The 20,651-nt window shown below is 43.2% G+C and overlaps 1 protein-coding gene across 3 annotated transcripts in view; it reads left to right on the top strand.

Annotated features, from left to right (window-relative positions):
- The window catches only part of YTHDC2 (YTH N6-methyladenosine RNA binding protein C2), a 274,280-nt gene that overhangs the window by 35,927 nt on the left and 217,702 nt on the right, over positions 1-20,651 (top strand). For all 3 annotated transcript variants that reach the window (XM_077462267.1, XM_077462265.1, XM_077462266.1), the window contains 2 exons: positions 3,099-3,295; positions 14,095-14,294. In XM_077462267.1, coding sequence (XP_077318393.1) covers positions 3,099-3,295; positions 14,095-14,294 — 397 coding nt within the window. The remainder of the gene's footprint in view (positions 1-3,098; positions 3,296-14,094; positions 14,295-20,651) is intronic.

Genomic DNA, 20,651 nt, shown 5'->3' with positions numbered 1-20,651 from the left:
AATTTCCTATGCGACTATATAGAGGGATGTGTATGAGATGAGAAAAAGTCTTTGATCTGTGTGCTTTGAAGGCTGTAGAGAGACGAGAGCTGCAGATAAACAAATATAACTTATGTAGGAGTATTTGTGGGTATCACCTGAGGCTAGTCACTTCAGTGATTTATGTGTAAGGTTTTACAACCACTTTAAAGCTTAATTCCACATTTGAATGAACTTTAACCACTTCAGCCCTGGAGGATTTTACCCCCTTCCTTACCAGAGCACTTTTTGCAATTTGGCACTGCGTCGCTTTAACTGACAATTGTGTGGTCATGCGACGTTGCACCCAAACTAAATTGACGTCTTTTTTTTCCCACAAATAAAGCTTTCTTTTGGTGGTATTTGATCATCTCTGCGGTTTGAATTTTTTGCGCTATAAACAAAAAATATTTTTTACTTTTTGCTATAATAATTGTTTTTTGTTTTTGTTTTTTAAATTGGATATTTATTTCCTCAGTTTAGGCCGATACGTATTCTTCACAAGGGGAGAAGACCAATCGGTGTTCCTTTGTACTGGGAACACACCATCGGTCTCCTCTCCACTGACAGCATGTGGATCTGTGTTCCCGGGTAATCGCGGGTGCCCAGCAGACATCGCGGCTGCCAGGCACACGCATCGGGTCTCGAGCGATGACACGGGTGTGCGCGCTCCCTCTAGGCAGCCAGGAATCAGAGGAAGTCATGACGCCCACCCAGGATGGGAGATCCCATCTGTGGGCATCGTATTACTATAGGCTGGGGCTGAAGTGGTTAAATAGCTGGCTGGTTCAAGCGCACCATTTTCTAAACAGGTGTGCTTGCTGTCCGTGCTGTATGAACTGTATGCAGAATCTGCTACATATGGTATACAGTGCTGTGTTTCAGCAGTGGAATGGAGATTTCCCATCCCGCTTCTGGAACCAAATCAAGGGTTCTGATTGGTTAAGGTGGAGGGACAGGTGGATTTGACATGCTGCTCTCCATCACCAATCGGAGGAAGCCTTGTATTCATTGAGAAAATATAAAGCTTCCTCTGAGTAGATTTCAACCTGACTTGATTTTATTCGTGGAGCAGGATGAGAAGTCCCTGCACTGCTGTTGGGAAAACAGCCCTGTATAATCTATGTTGGTGATGTTGCATACAATTTATACAGGGCTGACAACAAGGGCACTTGTTAGTGAAGCAAATAGTTAGTTTTGACCAATTTGATCCAAACCAACTATTAAGTTGAATAAAACCTGATGGCCTTTAAAGTGGTATCAAACCACAAAACACTAAAGTATTTTGCAGCTTACCAATTCTTTAGCCCCATACACACTATCAGTTTTTCCTTCAGATTTACCAAAACCATGTAATATGTAACGGGTCAAAAATATGACGTCAGACCTTAAAAGTTTCAATTTGTATGCAATCGGGCAGGCCCCTGCACGGTTTTGGTAAACCTGAAGAAAAAAACTCAGCAGAAAAACTGATAGTGTGTATGGGGCTTAAGTGGTTGTGGCTACATTCGTTTTCAGACTTTTCCTTTTTATTTTTGCTTGTTGATCTGGCCAGTTAATCTGGTATTCTTCAAGCTCCTCTAATAAACAAAGTTGTCAAGCAAAAGTGGCAGAGGGTTGTGACCCTCCACTTAACACTGCTTGCTTGTAACCAAACTGTGACCCATCAAATAGCTGCTGTCCTAGCTGATCACATTGGCAGCACCATGGCAAGTGCAGATCAAACAGAAGTTAAGAGGGCAGTAAAGGATAAGAGGGTTTAGTTCCACTTTAAAATGTTACCAGGGATTCTGCTTTAATTTGTTTGTCAAGAAGACCATCTAACTCTACTAGTGCATCAAACACTACCCTCTCCCCAGGGTGACAATGCTGAAGTTGTCTCTGTTGCTCTTCCAGTGCAGCGGAGATATTCAGAAGCACAAACGGGATTGGTAAGCTGCAATGTATAACCTTTTTGGTTTTAGGCATAACACTGTTTTAATTTACCCACAAATATAACATTGTTACAGCTTATTTCTGTCTAGAGTTATTATTTTTACCGTATATACTCGAGTATAGGCCGACCCGAATATAAGCCGAGGCCCCCAATTTACCCCCAAAAAAACTGGCAAACTTATTGACTCGTGTATAAGCCGAGGGTGAGACATGCCTGTCCATCCCTGTGTGTGTGTCCGTCCATCCCTGTGTGTCCGTCCATCCCTGTGTGTCCGTCCATCCATCCCTGTGTGTGTGTGTGTCCATCCATCCATCCATCCCTGTGTGTGTGTGTCTCCATCCATCCATCCATCCATCCATCCCTGTGTGTGTGTGTCTCCATCCATCCATCCATCCATCCCTGTGTGTGTGTGTGTCTCCATCCATCCATCCATCCCTGTGTGTGTGTGTCTCCATCCATCCATCCATGTGTGTGTGTGTGTGTGTGTGTGTGTGTGTGTCCAGCCTACCTGTGTCCCGAGCCTTTGTCCCGAGCCTCCGTCCCGTGCCTTGCCTCCTTGCCTCCGTCCCGTGCCGTGCCTTGCCTCCGTCCCGTGTCGTGCCTTGCCTCCGTCCCGTCCCGTCCCGTGCCGTGCCTTGCCTTGCCTCCGTCCCGTGCCCTCTTCGTCGGCGCCTCGGCGGCCATTGTAAAATTCAAAAGCCTCCGCCTTCGCCTGTGATAGGCGGAACACTGAATTTCCCAGCAGCCTGTGTTCCGCCTATCACGGACATCGTATCATCCTCGTCCGTAGTACGAGGATGATACGATGTCCGTGATAGGCGGAACACAGGCTGCTGGGAAATTCAGTGTTCCGCCTATCACAGGCGAAGGCGGAGCCGGAGGCGCGGCTTTTGAATGATAGAATGGCCGCTGTCTGTCTGCTCGACACGCTGATCGAGCGGGCAGACAGCGATGACTCGAGTATAAGCCGAGGGGGGCACTTTCAGCCTCAAAAAAGAGGCTGAAAATCTCGGCTTATACTCGAGTATATACGGTATGTTTTATCTGTACCATGAATTGACTGTTTCTGTAGGAAATTTTTTATATTATACTATTTTATGAGTAGCATTGCTTTTTGGCTTTATTATATCATGTTTCTTTGTAGGAAAGGTGCTAACAGGTACTTAACAATAAGAAAGAAGGATGGGAGTGACACCATCGGCTCCCTCATGACATGCTGTCTGACTCCCAACACTAAGCAAACCATTAGGGGCATTATCCAGCGTTTTTCCATCACGAACAAGGAAAAGTCAGAACTACTTCCAAAGACAGAGCGGAGCAATGTTTTTGCAATAGAAGCTGGTACGTTACTCATCTCAACGTTGTTTAGCCATAGGACATGTTGTTAGAATTTTACATTCTAGTATCTGTCAAGTGATTCCTTGAAGATTTTTTTTTTTTTTTCTTTTAGCATAAAGCTGTTTGAATTAACCACTTCGCCCTCGGAATAATTTTATCCCCTTCCTGACAGACATTTTTAGTGATAGGGCACTGCGTCACTTTAACTAACTGACCATTTGCACGGTCCTGCGATGTTGTACTGTGTTGATGTCCTTTTTTCCCCCACAAATAGAGCTTTCTTTAGGTGGCGTTTGATCACCCCTGCGGTTTTTATTTTTTGTGCTATAAACAAAGAGCGACAATTTTGAAAACAAAAACACTTTTTTTACTTTTTGCTATAATAAATATCCCAAATTTATTTTTGAAAAACTAATTTTCTTTAACGTACATCACGGTACACAGAGCAGCTATATTAATTACTATCTGTTTTATATGCCACCTATAGGTGAATGGACACTGGTGCACCAAAAGACAATAAGTCCCCCCTCTATATAACTCCTTCTATACAGGAAGTGCCTCAGTTTTTTCACCAGTGTCTGTAAGTTGGTGGTCACTGATGCCATAAATGCGCTCTTGGAGCATACTTGGTGATCTGGTTCTATTAAGAATCATGAACTTCAGTTGGATCTTTTCAAAAAAGCTGTCAGCCAAAATGGATGGCACCTGAGCCTCATAGTAAGGAGAGAAGATTCCTCAAGGATTGCTTGTAATGCAGTCTTATGGCACTGGACCCTATGTAATGGAACCCTGTGCAGTGTTTGTTCTGACCAGGTTTCTATACAGGTCCAGGGGAGTGGACCCCAGATTAAGGGGGGACCCAGTCTCTTACGACAAACCTTGATGTGATGAGTGGATATTGGACTCCTGTTATGTTCAGCGTCCTGAAGCAGGAATGGTCTGCAGCCCAAAAGAGTTCTGACTTGTGACAGACCTAGCCGGGACCAAGGCTTTTTGAGGGGACTGACTGCGAGCCTCTAGGCCCTGGCATTTGGGGGAATGGTGCTCTTTGTAAGCTGTATGTGGGGACCCCTGAGGTGTTGCTTGGATTCAGGTCCATGTACCCCTCAAGAAACGCAGACATTGGATATGTATTTGCCATATTAAAATAGTGACTGAATCACACTTTTGGGACACAAACTATTAGATGGGAATGTCATCAACTCCAGCCACGTCTGTTGTCTTGTATAATGTAAATGAGTCTAGTCTGGCTTGACACAGATTCTAAAGAGTAATTCACCTATTGTTTTGTTTGTGCTAATTAACCCTGCAATTGAAGGAGTCCAGTGTTGATTAGATAATTAGCTCATGCTAATTGGGTTAGGTTTTAGTCATCCTGCTGTATATATTTGGGAGAGATGTCAAATAAAAGGCTGTTCCCGATGTACTCAAAGACTGGTGTTGTCTAGTTCTTGGGGGTTCTTATAGCCAGATCCATTGGACTTGTGTTCCAGGACTTACAAAGCGGTATACTGACGGAAACACTCAAGCTGAATGTGGGGGACGTTCCGTCACATGACTGTTTTACTGGTGGCCACTAGGAGCAGTGTTATGTTTAATCATGCTATGTACTCTTAGGGCCGGTTCACACTGCAGGCGAGGCGAGGCGACTCCGACTTGCCTCGCCGCGACCTGCCGTGACCTCGGCGGCAACTTGCAGATGACTTCTGTATAGAAGTCAATGCAAGTCGCCCCGAGGTCGCCCAAAAGTAGTACAGGAACCTTTTTTCTGAGTCGGAGCGACTCGAGTCGCTCCTCTCAGAACGGTTCCATTGTACAGAACGGGGGCGACTTGCGAGAGCGAGGCGAGTCGTGTCGCCTCGCATCGCCCACTGTGTGAACCGGCTCTAACTCATGTGGGCTGCTGTTTCTCCTCCAGCCACTAGAGGGCACAGACTCGCTCAGTATGGCCTATTTTTATATAGGCAAGAAGGGCCATGCCATGTGACAACAGGTTCAGTAGGCCTCAGGAGACATAGCAGCAGCCCATGGATACTAACAAAGTGTGAGTACTTACTATAGGAGAACTGTGTGACAGACAAGTCATGATTATATGCTGCATATTTACTGCTTATCCGGGGGGACTGTACAACTGTAAGTTGATAAACTCCTGGATGGTTAGCAGTTCACTTTCATGTAGTGTTGACTGCTTTGTAGACAGATGCAGTGTAGTGTACATGCTTGCAAACTTGTTGCTTAAATGCATGTTTAAATATACACGTTTGGAAAAACATGAGTGTGGGTGCATTTTAAGGAGTTGCATCTCTAGTGTAGTGCATATGTGCTTGGCTAAATCCTGCAGGACTAGTATGGGGCCAACCTGCAGTTATGCAGGTGCTTGCTTGCAAACTAGGTGGAACGCACAGTAGCTGAAGATGCATGTTTTTACATATTCGTATATTCATATACATGGTTATACATGTTTGCATGATCATGGTTGCGTAAAAATGCATGTTTATATATGTTTGCTTGGATATGCATGGTTATACATGAATGCATAAAGGTACTTGAGCGCATAAAGATGCTTTTTTTTTTTTTATTTATTTATTTATTTTTTTAACATGTTTGCTAAAATGTACATGGTTATACATGATCACTTAAAGAGGAAGTAAAGCCTGATGAGTTTACTTCCTCTTTCATTCCCTGCAAAGGCAAAGCATAATGGACTATTATGCATCGCATAGTAGCCCATTATGTGTCACTTACCTGACACAGGAGCCAGCGAAGTCGCCGCTGCCCCCTGTAGTCCGGAGCATCCATATTCTTGGTGGGTCTCGCAACTCCGCCACTGTCATTCGGCGAAGCCGCAAAGACGTCACTCCCGCGCATGCGCACGGGAGCCGAGACGCACGGCACCTTCGTTATCGAGGATGCCACACTCAGTGCGCCTGCGCGCCACTATCTACGGCGCAAGCGCCGTAGACAGCGGTGCCCGTCTTCGGGCAAATATCTCCTAAACCGTATCGGTTTGGGAGATATTTCTTGGACCTACAGGTAAGCCTCCCCCCCCCCCCACCCCCCCAATACTGATTCCAGCAGTACTGAGAGAGTTTCAGGTGGAGAGCACAACTCTCATTCTGATCGCACTTCATTGGCCCAAGAAGCTGTGGTTTTCCATCTTAAAGGGCCTAGCGGTGGAACCTCCCTGGATTGTGCTAGTCCAGGAGGATCTTCTTTCTCAGGGGCTGATCTGTTGTCCTCAGGTGGCGCGGTGGAGCCTCGCAGTTTGGCTACTGAGGAGGAATTGCTGAAGGGCAAGGGTTTCTCAGAAGGGTTGTCCCTAAACGATCCAAGTTGCAGAAAAAGGGAGAAGCAAGATATCTACCTGAAATTGTGGAAATGTTTCAATAGCTGGTGCACAGAGAGTTCCTTTGATGTACGCAGCTCTGTAGCGGTATTCAAATTTTTGCAGTCAGGGGTGGACAAAGGGTTACCCCTTAGCACCCTGAAAGGACAAGTATCCGCTTTTAAAGCCTTAAGCAGGCAGAGACCAGTCATTCTCCCCCCTTCCCAGTGTGGGATATTTCTTTAGTCTTACAGACCTTTACAAGGGAACCTTTTGAGCCATTGGAGACCTGTACGTTAAAACTGATCACCCTCAAAACTGTGTTTTTGGTGGCGATCACTACGGCAAAGAGAGTGAGTGAACTCAATGCCCTTTCAATTAGGGCTCCTTTTTTTTCAGGTGTTTCCGGACCGTGTGATTTTTTTATTTTTTTTTAAAACTGATCTGGCCTTTTTGCCAAAGGTGGCCTCTAGTTTTCATAGAGACCAAGAAATGATTTTGCCTACCTTCTGTTTGAATCCTGTGAGGGAACAGGAACACATTTTTTCATAAATTGGAAGTTAGAAGGTGCGTTCTTCAGTACTTGGATAGTACAAAACAGTCTAGGAAGATTACTTTTTTGTGTTCTTTTCAGGGGCTAAGAAGGGATCCAAAGCTTCTAAGTGTACAATAGGTAGATGGTTAAGGTTGGCCATTGTTCAGGATTATGTAACCAGGGGGTTGGAGCCCCCGCAGGGTATTGAGGCACATTCCACCAGGGCAATGGCGACTTCTAAAGCAGAGTGGGCTGGTGCTTCTCCAGAGCAGATCTGTAGGGCTGCAACATGGTCCAGTTTTGACACTTTCGTGAAGCATTAAAGGCTGGACCTGCTGTCAGCAAAAGAACAGGCCTTTGGGTGTAAAGTACTGCAGGCAGTAGTCCCACTCTAAGGTAAGGTGCTCCTTTATTCTCTCTATGGTTCTGTCCTGAAAGACGAACAGGGGAAAAACAGAGTTACTTAATGGTAACATCCTTTTCCAGTTGTCTTTCAGGACAGCACCGATACCCACCCAAATTATTCAACACTCCTGAAGAGCTTGGCGCGCGAGACCGTCAGCGAAGATAAAGGTTAGTCTGACATGTTCTTGTGTCTCCCCAGCTGGCCGGACGTAATCTTGAAGAACTGAGGGGCTGTCGGGATGGTGAGGCTTAAATCTTTGAATGCAAGGCAGTGTTTCCTGAGATGGGAGGAGTCAAGGTCTCTCTTTGGTGTTGTCCTGAAAGACTCCTTAAAAAGGATGTTCCGGCAAGTAACTCTGTTTTTTTTTTTTTTTTTGCCTGGTGTGAAGCCAGGAAATGGCAGCTGCAGAAATATGTGGGTGGGAGATTTTCTTTATCCACTCGGTAGACGAAAGGAGTTTGGCCTTAAGTACCGTTAAGTCAGAGTTCGTCCCTATTAATTTTGTTCCAGGGGGCAGTTGTTTCTCGCTCGTTGTTCCATACCCCATACAGCATGTAACTTGGATAGTCCTGCCTGTCAGTGCATTCTTGTGTCCTTAGGACTTTAATTGATCTCGACTGTCCTTGCAGAGGCCACTTTTTGAACCAATATGGGGATCCTGCTGGTCCTTTGGTTGCTATAACTTCACAAAGTGGAGTGTTAGTTGGCGGCTCTTTCATGCAAGGAGCCCATCTTGGTTTCACATCATAAAGTAATGTTTCTTCCTCATCTATTTTTATTGCCTAAAGTGGTTTCTAGTTTTTCACTTGAATCAAGGCAGTGTCTTGCCTTTTATTTTTCTCCTAATCCACAGTCGGCAGGAGAAAGATTGCTACCTACTCTAGAGGGAGTTCGGACGCTCAGGGTCTACTTGAGTTGTCGGCACAAGTCAGGAATCCTGATTTGTGCTGCCAGAAAAGCCCAAAAGGGTGTAGGGCATCCAGGTCGAATATTTAGCAGTGGATCTGCCAGTTTATCAATGATGCCTATGGTTTAAGTTGCAAAAAACTTTTTTTTTTTCTGGTGAGAGATTCTCTACCAGGTGTGGGCCACCCATCATCAGGTGTTAGTGGTCTTGTACACCTGGGCCACTATTTGTTCTCTTGTTTATACATCTACAGGGTTTTTACCAGGTCAATGTCTATCACATAGAAGATACTGCCTTTTGGCCTCAGCACATTAAAAATAGGAGAGTAGGTCCTCCTTTGGTGGCAGTTTCTACGATGGTGTCTCCCTCCCCTCAGGGGCATTGCTTTGGAACATCCCAGATAGTAATTACAATAGCTGCTCTGTGTCCAGTGATGTATGATAAAGAAAATAGGATTTTTCCTACAGCTTACCTGTAAAATTCTTTTCTTGGAGTACATCACGGGACACTGGAGCCCCTCCCCTCTTTCGGGAATTTGTTTGCTGCAAAACCGAGGTACTTACTGTATAGGAGGGGGTTATATAGAGGGGGACTTCCTTTCTTTTGGGTGTGCCGGTGTCCGTTCACCACCTATAGGTGGTGTATAACCCAGGTAGTAATTACTATAGCATCTGTGTCCCGTGATGTTCTCAAAGAAAGGGATTTTACAGGTAAGCTGTATGAAAAAATACTATTTTTTTTTTTTTTCTTCAGTTTAGACTGATATTTAATCTTCTACATATTAGAGTATATTGATTGGTTTGCGCAAAAGTTATTGTGCTTGCAAAACAAGATGATCACTTTTGTTACAGATAACACCCGCCCGTTAGCTGAACAATATAAGGCGCTTGCACTAAATAGCATGCTTTTTAACTGGGGGCTGTGGAATATTTTGATAATATAGCAGCTGTATTAAAAAGGCTTTAAACTTAAAACCACCACAAATATAAAAACATCTACAAAGTGAATAAGTCTATCATAAGATAAATCTATCCACCAATAGACAAAACAGCGCTGTTTTGTCTATTGGTGGAAAGATTTTTCTTATGATATACACTTATTCACTTTGTAGATGGTTTTTATATTTGTGCTTACAAAACAGATTGATTTATGGCGTTTTTTTATTGCTATTATTTTTTTTTCTACTAGTATTGGCTGTGTGTGTATGTGTGTGTGTGTGTGTGTGTGTGTGTGTATGTATATATGTGTGTGTGTGTGTATGTATATATGTATATATGTATATGTATATATATATATATATATATATATATATATATATATATATATATATATATATATATATATATATATATATATATATATATATATATATATATATATATATATATATATATATATACAGGGCTCGACAAAACCCGGGCGCCCGGTCGCATTTGCGACTAGAATTCCAGACCTGGCGCCTGGGGCAGCACAGCTGGGGGTATGCTGTCTCCGTGGCCCCCCCCGGCGCGATCGCGTCGGGCCGCGCCGCCGCCGGCCGGTAATTTAGCCCCCGGCTTTGAGGCCTTCTACGATCCTATGGTTCCTTCTGTAATCTGGCGCCCTCTTGTGGTGGCCGTTGGAATTACAACCAGCAATGCTAATGGATGTAATGCTAATTTTCCCTGTCTGCCAGCCTATCTTTCTTCCCTTTACTCAGAACCCCTAAAAATTATATATATATTTTATTCTAACACCCTAGAGAATAAAATGGTGGTCGTTGCAATACTGTTTGTCACACCGTATTTGCACAGCGGACTTACAAGCGCACTTTTTTGGGGAAAATGTATTTAATAAAAAAAAAAAAAATAAGACAGTAAAGTTAGCCCAATTTTTTTTAATATTGTGAAAGATAATGTTGCGTCGAGTAAATCGATACCAAACATGTCATGCTTCAAAATTGCGCCCGCTCATCGAATGGCGACAAACTTTTACCCTTTAAAATCTCCATAGGCGACATTTAAAAAATTCTACAGGTTGCACTTTTTAAGTTACAGAGGAGGTCTGGGGCTAGAATTATTGCTCTCACTCTACCGATCGCAGCGATACCTCACATGTGTGGTTTGAACACCGCTTTCATATATGCGTTCGCTTCTGCACGCAAGCTTGGCGGGACAGGGCGCGTTTAAAATATTTTTTTTTTATTTTAACTTTTATTTTTATTTTTTTCACTGTTCTTTAAAAAAAAAAAAAAAAAAAAATGTGTGTCACTTTTGTTCCTATTACAAGGAATGTAAAAATCCCTTGTAATAGAAAAAAGCATGACAGGTCCTCTTGTATATGAGATCTGGGGTCAGAGAGACCTCACATCTCATATTTACACTAAAATGCAATTTAAAAAAAAAAATTGTCATTTGAAAAAAAAAAAAAAATGTCCCTCTAAGAGCTATGGGGGGCAATGACTTGGAGACAGGTGGGGGGCTTGGGGCTATCTTCCCCTCACTTGTCTCCATGTCAGGCCAGGGACAGGTCCGGATCGCCATCACGGACCCGGCTCCTAACTTTTTTAGCTGGCTCCTAGATTCCAAGCAAATTTGTCAACCCCTGTGTGTGTATATATATATATATATATATATATATATATATATATATATATATATATATATATATATATATATATATATATATATATATATATATATATATATTATTTGCACATCTTCACTGGCCTAACGATTCAATTTGGATTATCGTGTCTTCCATTCCGCAATGCATCAAGATGATTTTATAAAAAAATTCAAGCAGTCAGGAGAACTCCCTTTTTTTTATTTTATCTGTTCTTAAAAAAAAAAAAAAAAAAAAAAAAAAAAACACAACAGACATGGTGCGTGAGATGGTCAGAGAACTGTGGACACTCGTCTCACACAGCCCAGCAAAGGACGGGAGATTAACGATGCATTGCTGCCCCTCCTCCTCCTCTCTCCCCCCTGTGTCTGCCCGGCCTGCCCACTCTCCTATCCCTACATAGAGCTGTGAAAGAGTGGGGGGAGAGGGGAGACAGGAGGAGGGGGGCGGGTGCGTGGGAGATATGAAGAACAGTCAGCAGCTACACATTTCAAGCTGTATGATCTTCCAGCCTCATCCCTCCAATGAGTGAGCAATGTATTTTGTATTAAACACTGATCACTGAGCTGTCCTTTTTCCCTTCCCCATCTGTCTCCCAAGATCCAGTTAGCACTAGGCCACTTATCCACTTTTTTTTTTTTTTTTGCTTGGTCGTTAATGAAAAAATATAAATATTTTATGTGTGTGTGTGTATATATGATCCAATTCCCCCATCTACACATTCCAGGAGGATGGGGGAATCCTCTGACAATGGACCAGTAGGCGAACAACCAGGGTTGCTGTCCTTGAACCGCTATTGACAGCGCTGGTCTCTGTCTCCATTGCATCAGCAGCACATTAGTACCCAATGCTGGCTACTTGACGCATCATGTCCACAGTCTCTGACAATCTCCTGTATCATGTCTCTGCAGTCTCTGACCATCTCGCGCATCATGTCCGCAGATGAGTGGTTTAGTGCTAACTGGATCTTGGGAGACAGATAGGGAAGACAAAGGGACTGTTCAGTGATGAATGTTTAATGCAAAATACAGTGCTCACTCATTGGAGGGATGAGGCTGGAAGTTCACACAGCTTGGAATGTGTAGCTGCTGACTGTTCTTCATATCTCCCACGCACCCCCCCCTTCCTGTCTCCTCTCCTCCCCTCTCTCATTCACAGCTTTATGTAGGGATAGGAGAGTGGGCAGGCCGGGCAGACACAAGGGGAGAGGGGAAGAGGAGGGGCAGCATTGCATCGTTAATCTCCCATCCTTTGCAGGGCTGTGTGAGACGAGTGTCAGCCACCGACCCCTAAATGTACACACTGATTCTCCTGTCCTTGGGGCTCTGCTCCTGCGCATCGGCGAGATGAGAGGGTTTATTGTGCAGTGTCCACAGGTACAAATCCTGAGGAGGGAGAGGGCCTGGGTGGGGGCAGCATGCTGAGATTACATCACCCATTGACGGGGAATGGTGCCAGGCTCAGCCAGCCGATGGGTGGCTTATCACCAGCCCAGACACTGCTTTGCGGGAGGAGGAGCCGGAATGACATCATGCATAATCGATTATCATCGCTCCTGCATCGATGCAGAATCGTGATGCATCGATGCGGTGATAGTTTTCAACACCCCTAAAATATATATAATCTCGAAATTAAATTTTTATTTTTATTTTCTCGGGACTGCAACATTGGACAGATCAGACACTTTTGAAACCATTGACATTTATACAGTGATCAGTGTTATAAATACCCACTTATTAGTGTATAAATCACTGGCATGGAAGGGGTTAACACTAGAGGGTGATCAAGGGGTTAAATGTATTCCTTCACTGTGTGTTTTAACTGTGGGGGCGATGGGACTGACTGGGGGAGGAGACTTATCAGTGTTCCTATATACTAGAAACGCACAATCTGTCTCCTCTTGCCTGACAGCGATCACTGGTGCCCCACTAGCATTGCGGCTGCCTTTACACTGGGGCGGTGCGCTTGCAGGACGTTAGAAAAAGTCCTGAAAGTACCATCTTTGTATACAGCTCTTCCAAAACGCCCTAGCCCATTGGAATGAATAGCGCTACGGAAGCGCCACAACATGAGTGCTTTTAACCCCTTCAGCCGCTAGCAGGGGTTAAAAGTGCCCTGCTAGCGGCCAAAAAGTGCCCCTTAGTGCTCGCCGTGGCCCCAATGTGAAAGTAGCCGGTCAGTCACCTGCTTTTTCCTCTACCCCTCCAGCTCCAGTTCAGGCATCTGGGTGGATCCTGACTGTTAAGTCAGGATCTATCCTGCCACTGTATTGGTTAAGTGACATCAGCCGACAGGGGACTTAGTGTGCTGTCAGCTGAAACGGGTGATCCATTGGAGAAGCATAGCCCAAATAGCTTTGGCTGTACTTCTCCTTTAATACTAACCCCTGTAGCATAGGAAAATCTACTCTTAAAGCACATTGGACTTCATTGCTGCTAAGTAGCATACTTGGTGTTAGTTTTCTCTAAACTTAAGCTTTAAAATAATTTTGTAGAAATATATTAATATTTTGTAATAGAAACAATACAGCTCCAGCCAAGCATATGAAATTTATTCACTTTAGTTCATTAATGTATACTCCTAAAACAGCAAACCATATTAGTTGCAGCTAATGTAATTATCAGAATTTCTGTCTGAATTGTTAAAACTTTATATGAAAAATAACATTTAAACTTGAAGAGGTAGTGGCTGCATTATAGCTAGAGGCACGAATTTAGATGGGTGTATACGAGCAAGAAAATTAAGCATGGATGTACTATAGTAAACCAGAGAATAGGTTAAAGGTAGGGATGTGGCACAGCATCTGCTTAACACAGGCTATAAAAGTATTGTCAGCTATATAGCACCGCAAGGATGAGTAGATCTCAAGAGTGTTAGTATTTAAGTCTATTGCCGGGTAAAGGGTGTACTATGTGTATTTGAATTGTGTATGCAGCTACTTTGTTGGAATTGGCCTTTTAGAGGATAACTTAAGTTCAAGTAAAATGCGCCAGCTTTAATCCTTATCATATTTTGTCTCCTGAAGAAAAACATGAAATGAGCAGGTCCAGTGGCCGTCTGAGCAATGGCATTCCCCAAGTCCCATCAAAGAGAGGAGACTCCGAGTTTGATAGCTTTCGACAGTCCTTACCAGTTTATGAAAAGCGTGAAGAAATTATCAACATTATAAAAGAAAATAATGTTCTGCTAGTTGTGGGAGAAACTGGATCTGGAAAAACCACCCAGGTAATCCATATTGGGCCTCTAATTATGTATTGTAAAGAAATTGAATGAAGCCGGGGGAAAAAAAATTCTGATTTATGTGTGAGTGTAAGAGTTTTAAACGAACAAGGGCAATATAATAGTGTGGGATATGTATTTTTTTTATCTATCGTTGTTATAGCTTATCATAGCAATCATCACTGGCCTCATACATACTAACCTCACTATCTGGTACTTTGAAAAAATACATTATTTCTTTTTCATACATCATGGGACACAGAGTTGGGCTAATATAATATTCATTACCTACTGGGTTATTCTTAATTTCCAGGTGAATGGACACTGGTAGACCAAAAGTCTTTAGAGGGACAGAAAGTGATCCCCTATATAACCCCTCCCATACGGGAAGTACTGCCGTTTTTTTTTTTTACCAGTGTCTGCAAGGTGAATGGCACGGTTCTTGGAACTCTCTGAGCTCCATGTCTTTAGTCCCACAAATGGTTCTTAAATGAGTCAGAGGATTGACTGATATGATCCATTTGACACAAGCTCTATATGCTTAGATAAATGGTATCTGAGCCTTGCAAAGAAGACTGTGAGGTTTTGCCTGTAATTCGGCCTCTGGGCTCTGGACCCTGTAAAGTGGAATTCTGGACACCACAGCCCTAAGGCATTCTTGCAAGGTGCTGTACAGGTCCAAAGGTGTGGACCCTAAACATGAAAAGGGTAACCAGTCCTTGAAGGTCCTCAACTGACGAACCTGCCGTGAATGTTGAAGATTGGGCTGTTAGTTTCTAAGCTGCCCTGCGCCTAGACGGGTAAGTGAAACACCTTTATTATTATTATTATTATTATTATTATTATTGTGGGGTGTCCCCATGATTGTAACAATCAGTCAAACTTGCTAGAGGCTGGACACGTGTGCGGTAACCATACGGGTGAGTTTTGGGTTATCTGTTGGTGTTTGCAAAGTGTATCTTGTTTTTTTTTTCCTGTGTCTGGCTGTTTTATACCCGTATGATGGTGCACAATGTTGCGCCATTTTGCCTTGGTTCGCCATGGTGTACGTGCGTTGGCAAGAGTGCCGCTGGGCTCAGCGGTTTGGCGGCCATGGTGCTCGCGGCTTCGATACCCATATCTGGGCACACTAAGATTCACATCATATGCGAATACGCCCATTCACCATGCGCGCGAATGGGCAGAACGTTCCGATGTACAACCAGCTTATTTAAGCTGTGTATGCCAAGCATGCGGTGCTTCCAGAAGGCAGCTGTGGAATACAGAGTAGGCTCTGAACCAGGCATTTGCAGCGGTTCATTTTCTCCTCACCCGGGTCACATCAGTCAGCAGGTGTTTGGCAGGCTAGAGGGGCTTAACAGGATTAATGCACAGGGGCTTAGTGATCCCTAATAAAAGCTCTCCCTTCTGAGGTGTGTTAATACTACACTCAGGTACTCTTTTTGTGGCTAGTAAATGCCTTAAAAAAAAGGAGCGGGACTAACACTACAGGGTAGGGCACACCTATGTTGGCATTAGTTCCTGATGAACCTAGTCGTATCCCTAGTGTTGATGACCCTGAAGGACCAAAGGCTTCCGGGCAATCTGTGCCTCTGCGCCTATCTGGTATTGTGCCGACAGTCGACGCTGCTGCTTCACCCATGATCACCAAATAACTGTCCTTGGCTCTAGCCAGGTTAGAGCACAGGATTGCTGGCATGATTGCCTCCATCCTGCAGGGTGGCAAGAAGTGTGACTGACCCCCCTCCCCAGAGACTCCTAGTTTGGAGCAGGAATGAGTTGGGGATGGGGAAGAGCTAAAATCTCAGGATTCTGTGGAGGGCCTGGCGGATGATTATGCTTCTAATCAATCTGGACAAGAAGATATCCAGTTTGTGTCTGCCTCTGTCGCAGAGGCTTTTGATCGAGTTTCTTACCGAGATGGCTCATTCTGCCTTTAAAGTTGCCTCTTGAAGAGGTTACTGAGCCCCCCTGGCCCTCTTTGGGGTCCCTGAGGCCTCATCCGCGGAAATATGTGATTGGGAGAATTCTCTCTTTTCTACAGTCAGCTGTGGAAATCAGATTGGCTTTAACCACTTGCCGACTGCCTCATGCTGATATACGTCGGCGGAATGGCATGTACAGGCATATTAACATACCTGTAAGTTGCCCTTTAAGACGCGGCATTGTGGGCGCGTGATGGCGTGCACGCCTGCCGCAAACTCCGTGAGTGTGATTGCTGGTCCCGCAGACTATGTCCGTGGGGATACCCGCGCTCATCTCATGGAGAGGAAGAATGGGGAAATGCTGATGTAAACGAGCATTTCCCCATCGGTGTCCTGTCACTTCCTAGTGACAGGACACTGATCACAGCTCCCTGTGATCAGTGTCTTGACACAAGTAGCCCATCCCTACTACAGTTAGGACACGTGTAACCTCTTCAGCGACCCCTATTGGTCAACCCCTTCACTGCCAGTCACATTTACAGTTATCTATGCATTTTTAATCGCACTGATCGCTGTATAAATGTGAATGGTCCCAAAATAGTACCAAAAGTGTCCGATCTGTTCTCCATAATGTCGCAGTCACTATAAAAATCGCTGATCACTGCCATAACTAGTAAAAAAAACAAAAAACTATCCCTTATTTTGTCGACGCTATAACTTTTGCGCAAACCAATCAATAAACGCTTATTGCGACTTTATTTTCTTTACCAAAAATATGTAGAAGAATACGTATCGGCCTAAACTGAGGAAAACCATTTATTTTTATTTTTTATTTTTTTTGGGTTGGTTTATTATAGCAAAAAGTAAACAAAAATTGCTTTTTTTTTCCCAAAATTGTCACTCTTTTTTTGTTTATAGAGCAAAAAAATAAAAACTGCAGAGGTGATCAAATGCCACCAAAAGAGCTCTATTTGTGGGGAAAAAAAGGATGTAAATTTTGTTTGGGAGCCATGTCGTACGCCTGCGCAGTTGTCAGTTAGAGACACCGTGCCGAATCAAAGTGCTTTGGTCTTTGGTCTGCCAAATGATCGGGGCCTGAAGTGATTTAGTACAATCAGAGGTACGATTTCAGCCCTGTCAGTATTTTTTTCAAAGGCTTTTAGCCTCCCATTCGCTGGTCTGAACTTTTATGCAGGAGGCAACTTGTTTGCTCCCCCCATTAGGTCACCTATGTGTCCTTGGGGCTTGAACTTGGTGCTGTCTGTGTTACAGAAACAATCCTTTGAACCGATCAAGGAAATTCTATTAGACTTACTGTCATGAAAGCTAGCCTTCCTGATGGCCATCACCTCGGCTAGCAGGGTGTCGGAGTTGACGGCCCTTTAGTGCAGAGAACTTGATCCTTCACCACGACAGGGTCGTGTTACGACCCGTTCCATCCTTTTTGCCAAAGGTGGTGTCAGCCTTTCATTTAAATAGGGACATTATTTTGCCTTTTTTTTTTTTTTTTCTCTCAGCTTCGTTTTACCTTACCTTTTTTGTTTTGCCGAAAGAACCCAAGAAGGGGCTGGCAGCTTCCAAAGCTTCCATTGCCTATTGGGTCCATCAATTGGTCATTCAGGCCTATGGTCTGAAATGTAAAGCTCCTCCCTTTTACGGTGAAAGCTCATTCTACCAAGGGTATAGGAACATATTGTATCATGAAAATATATATTTAAAAAACAAAATTTCTTCCTCAGTTTTGGCCAATATGTATAAGTGGCCAGCTTCCTATGTCTTTTTTATATTCTGGTTACAGCTGTTTGCATTTACAATCGCATTCTGTGTAGAGAGGCTTAATATACAAAATGCATTCTAACCTCTCTATACTGTCTCCAAAACATGAAAAAAAATTTATAGCTAGACATGCCTTACACTTTTTAATTTTGAAAATTTATAAGGACTCAATGGGCTGACCATACCTATGGCATAGATTTGTAACATGTATAAAAATATTATGTTCTGTAAAATGTATATATTTACAGACACTATGCTGATTATTTAACAATTAACCAGTAACAGACAATTGGGATTCAGTTATGGTTTTTGCTCTAAACTGGTGAAATTGTGAGAAGATTCTGCTTATTAAATAGGTTTGAATGAAGATCCTAAGCATGCACTCCTGTGCACACATTTGTACTTTTAGATGACATTTTTGAAAACTTATATAACCATAATTAAGAGAATATCTTAATTATACAGGACAAAGGCCTCTGTAATCCTACACCATGGATTATAGGCATGTACCTTCAGGTGATTGGACACTGTCAAAGCTTTAGAGGACATGTCCTCTGGGCACCTCTCCTATAACCCTACCCCACTCTGTGAATCCTTAGTTTTGTTCTAGTGTATATAGTTTAAGGGATCTCTTTGATCTCCCTTCATGGGCAAAATCACTGTTTGCTTAACTAGTTTTATTATTTTTCCTTATTACTTTATCTTTGGATTGCTAAATCAACTCTTCTAATGCCAACATGGAAGCAGTGTATCAGGATCTGCACAACCTCGGTAAAACCCTGAGATCCATACCCAGGGCGCATGGAAATGTATACACTTAATGTTGCCTCAGGCACTGGATCCAGCATGGGTGCTCATCTTGGCACTTGGTGCAATGTGTTGAATCAGCCTCAGGGTGCTATACAAGTCCAGGGCCTTGGTCCATCATCACTATAGAACCCATACCCTGGAGACCCCTTAGTGGCTATGCCCACTGTGATGGGCACAGCCTGGGTGTTAAATAAAGTTTTTCTGGTATTAAATATCAATATTCTGTAAATTATATTGATGAGGAAAGTTCCAAGAAAGTCTGTTCAATTCTTGTGTAAAAACTCAAAAATTGATTTAATAAAATAGCAAAATATTACAAGAACAATGTCAAAATGTAGAATATAAAAATATCAATAACTTATTATATTCTTAGTGTGAGTGTAGCTGTGTCAGTTTCCTTAAATGCCTTGTGGTGTCTGAAGCAAATCTATCCTCTACTGTTCTTCTGTTACTAGTTTTTACTCCTAAAATCCGACCCCTCCTTCCTAAAAAGTCTGGTTTAAAAGGTTCCTCTGAGCCTTATTATACTACATACTCTTGTAATGAGACATAGCTTCCCTCCCACCTCTCATGCAAGGATGGGGGTTGTTGTCTCTATGCATTGACATTTCTGAGGAGTGGGCAAGAACAATGTGTGAAAACATTAAACATATATTTTTATTATTATATTATACATCAGGGGTTAACAAATTTTCTTGGAATCTAGGAGCCAGATAAAAAAAAGTTAGGAGCCAGGTCCGTGACGGCGATCCGGACCTGTCCCTGGCCTGACATGGAGACGAGTGAGGGGAAGATGGCCCCCAGCCTCCCACCTGTCTCCAAGTCATTGCCCATAGCTCTTAGAGGGACATTTTTTATTTTTTTCAAATGACAATTTTTTTTTTAAATTTAATTTTAGTTTAAATATGAGATGTGAGGTCTCTCTGACCCCAGATCCCATATACAAGAGGACCTGTCATGCTTTTTTCTATTATAAGGGATTTTTACATTCCTTGTAATAGGAATAAAAGTGACACATTTTTTTTTTTAAAAGAACAGTGAAAAAAATTCAAATAAGAAAAAAATAATTATTTTAAAAGCGCTCCGTCCCGCCAAGCTTGCGCGCAGAAGCGAACGCATATATGAAAGCGGTGTTCAAACCACACATGTGAGGTGTCGCTGTGATCGGTAGTGTGAGAGCAATAATTCTAGCCCCAGACTTCCTCTGTAACTTAAAACGTGCAACCTGGAGAATTTTTTAAACGTCGCCTATGGAGATTTTAAAGGGTAAACGTTTGTCGCCATTCCATGAGCGGGCGCAATTTTGAAGCATGACATGTTGGGTATCAATTTACTCGACGTAACATTATCTTTCACAATATAAAAAAAAACTTGGGCTAACTTTACTGTTGTCTTATTTTTTATTTTTTTAAATTTTTTTTTTAGTAAATACATTTTCCCCAAAAAAGTGCACTTGTAAGTCCGCTGTGCAAATACGGTGTGACAGACAGTATTGCAATGACCATCATTTTATTCTCTAGGGTGTTAGAATAAAATATATAATGTTTAGGGGTTCTGAGTAAAGCGAAGGAGATAGGCTGACAGGCAGGGGAAGCGTCATTAGCATTGCTGGTTGCAATTCCGATCGTAGAAGGCCTCAAAGCCGGGGGCTCAATTACAGGCCGCCGGCGCCGCGGCCCGACACGATCACGCCGGGGGGGGGGGGGGGGTCCGCGGAGACAGGATACTCCCAGCTGTTCTGCGCCAGGTTGCTAATTCTAGTCGCAAATGCGACTTGGCTCCTGTGTTTTGTCGAGCCCTGTTATACATGATATATATATAGAGCCAACAGTTTACGCAGCACTTTACAATG

Source organism: Lithobates pipiens, unplaced genomic scaffold (assembly GCF_037356315.1).
Source record: "Lithobates pipiens isolate NorthernLeopardFrog02 unplaced genomic scaffold, aLitPip1_a1.2 Scaffold_3, whole genome shotgun sequence".
NCBI classification, from domain to species: Eukaryota; Metazoa; Chordata; class Amphibia; order Anura; family Ranidae; genus Lithobates; species Lithobates pipiens.
The sequence above is the reverse complement of the archived record's forward strand: the minus strand, read 5'-3'. Positions and strand labels throughout refer to the sequence as shown.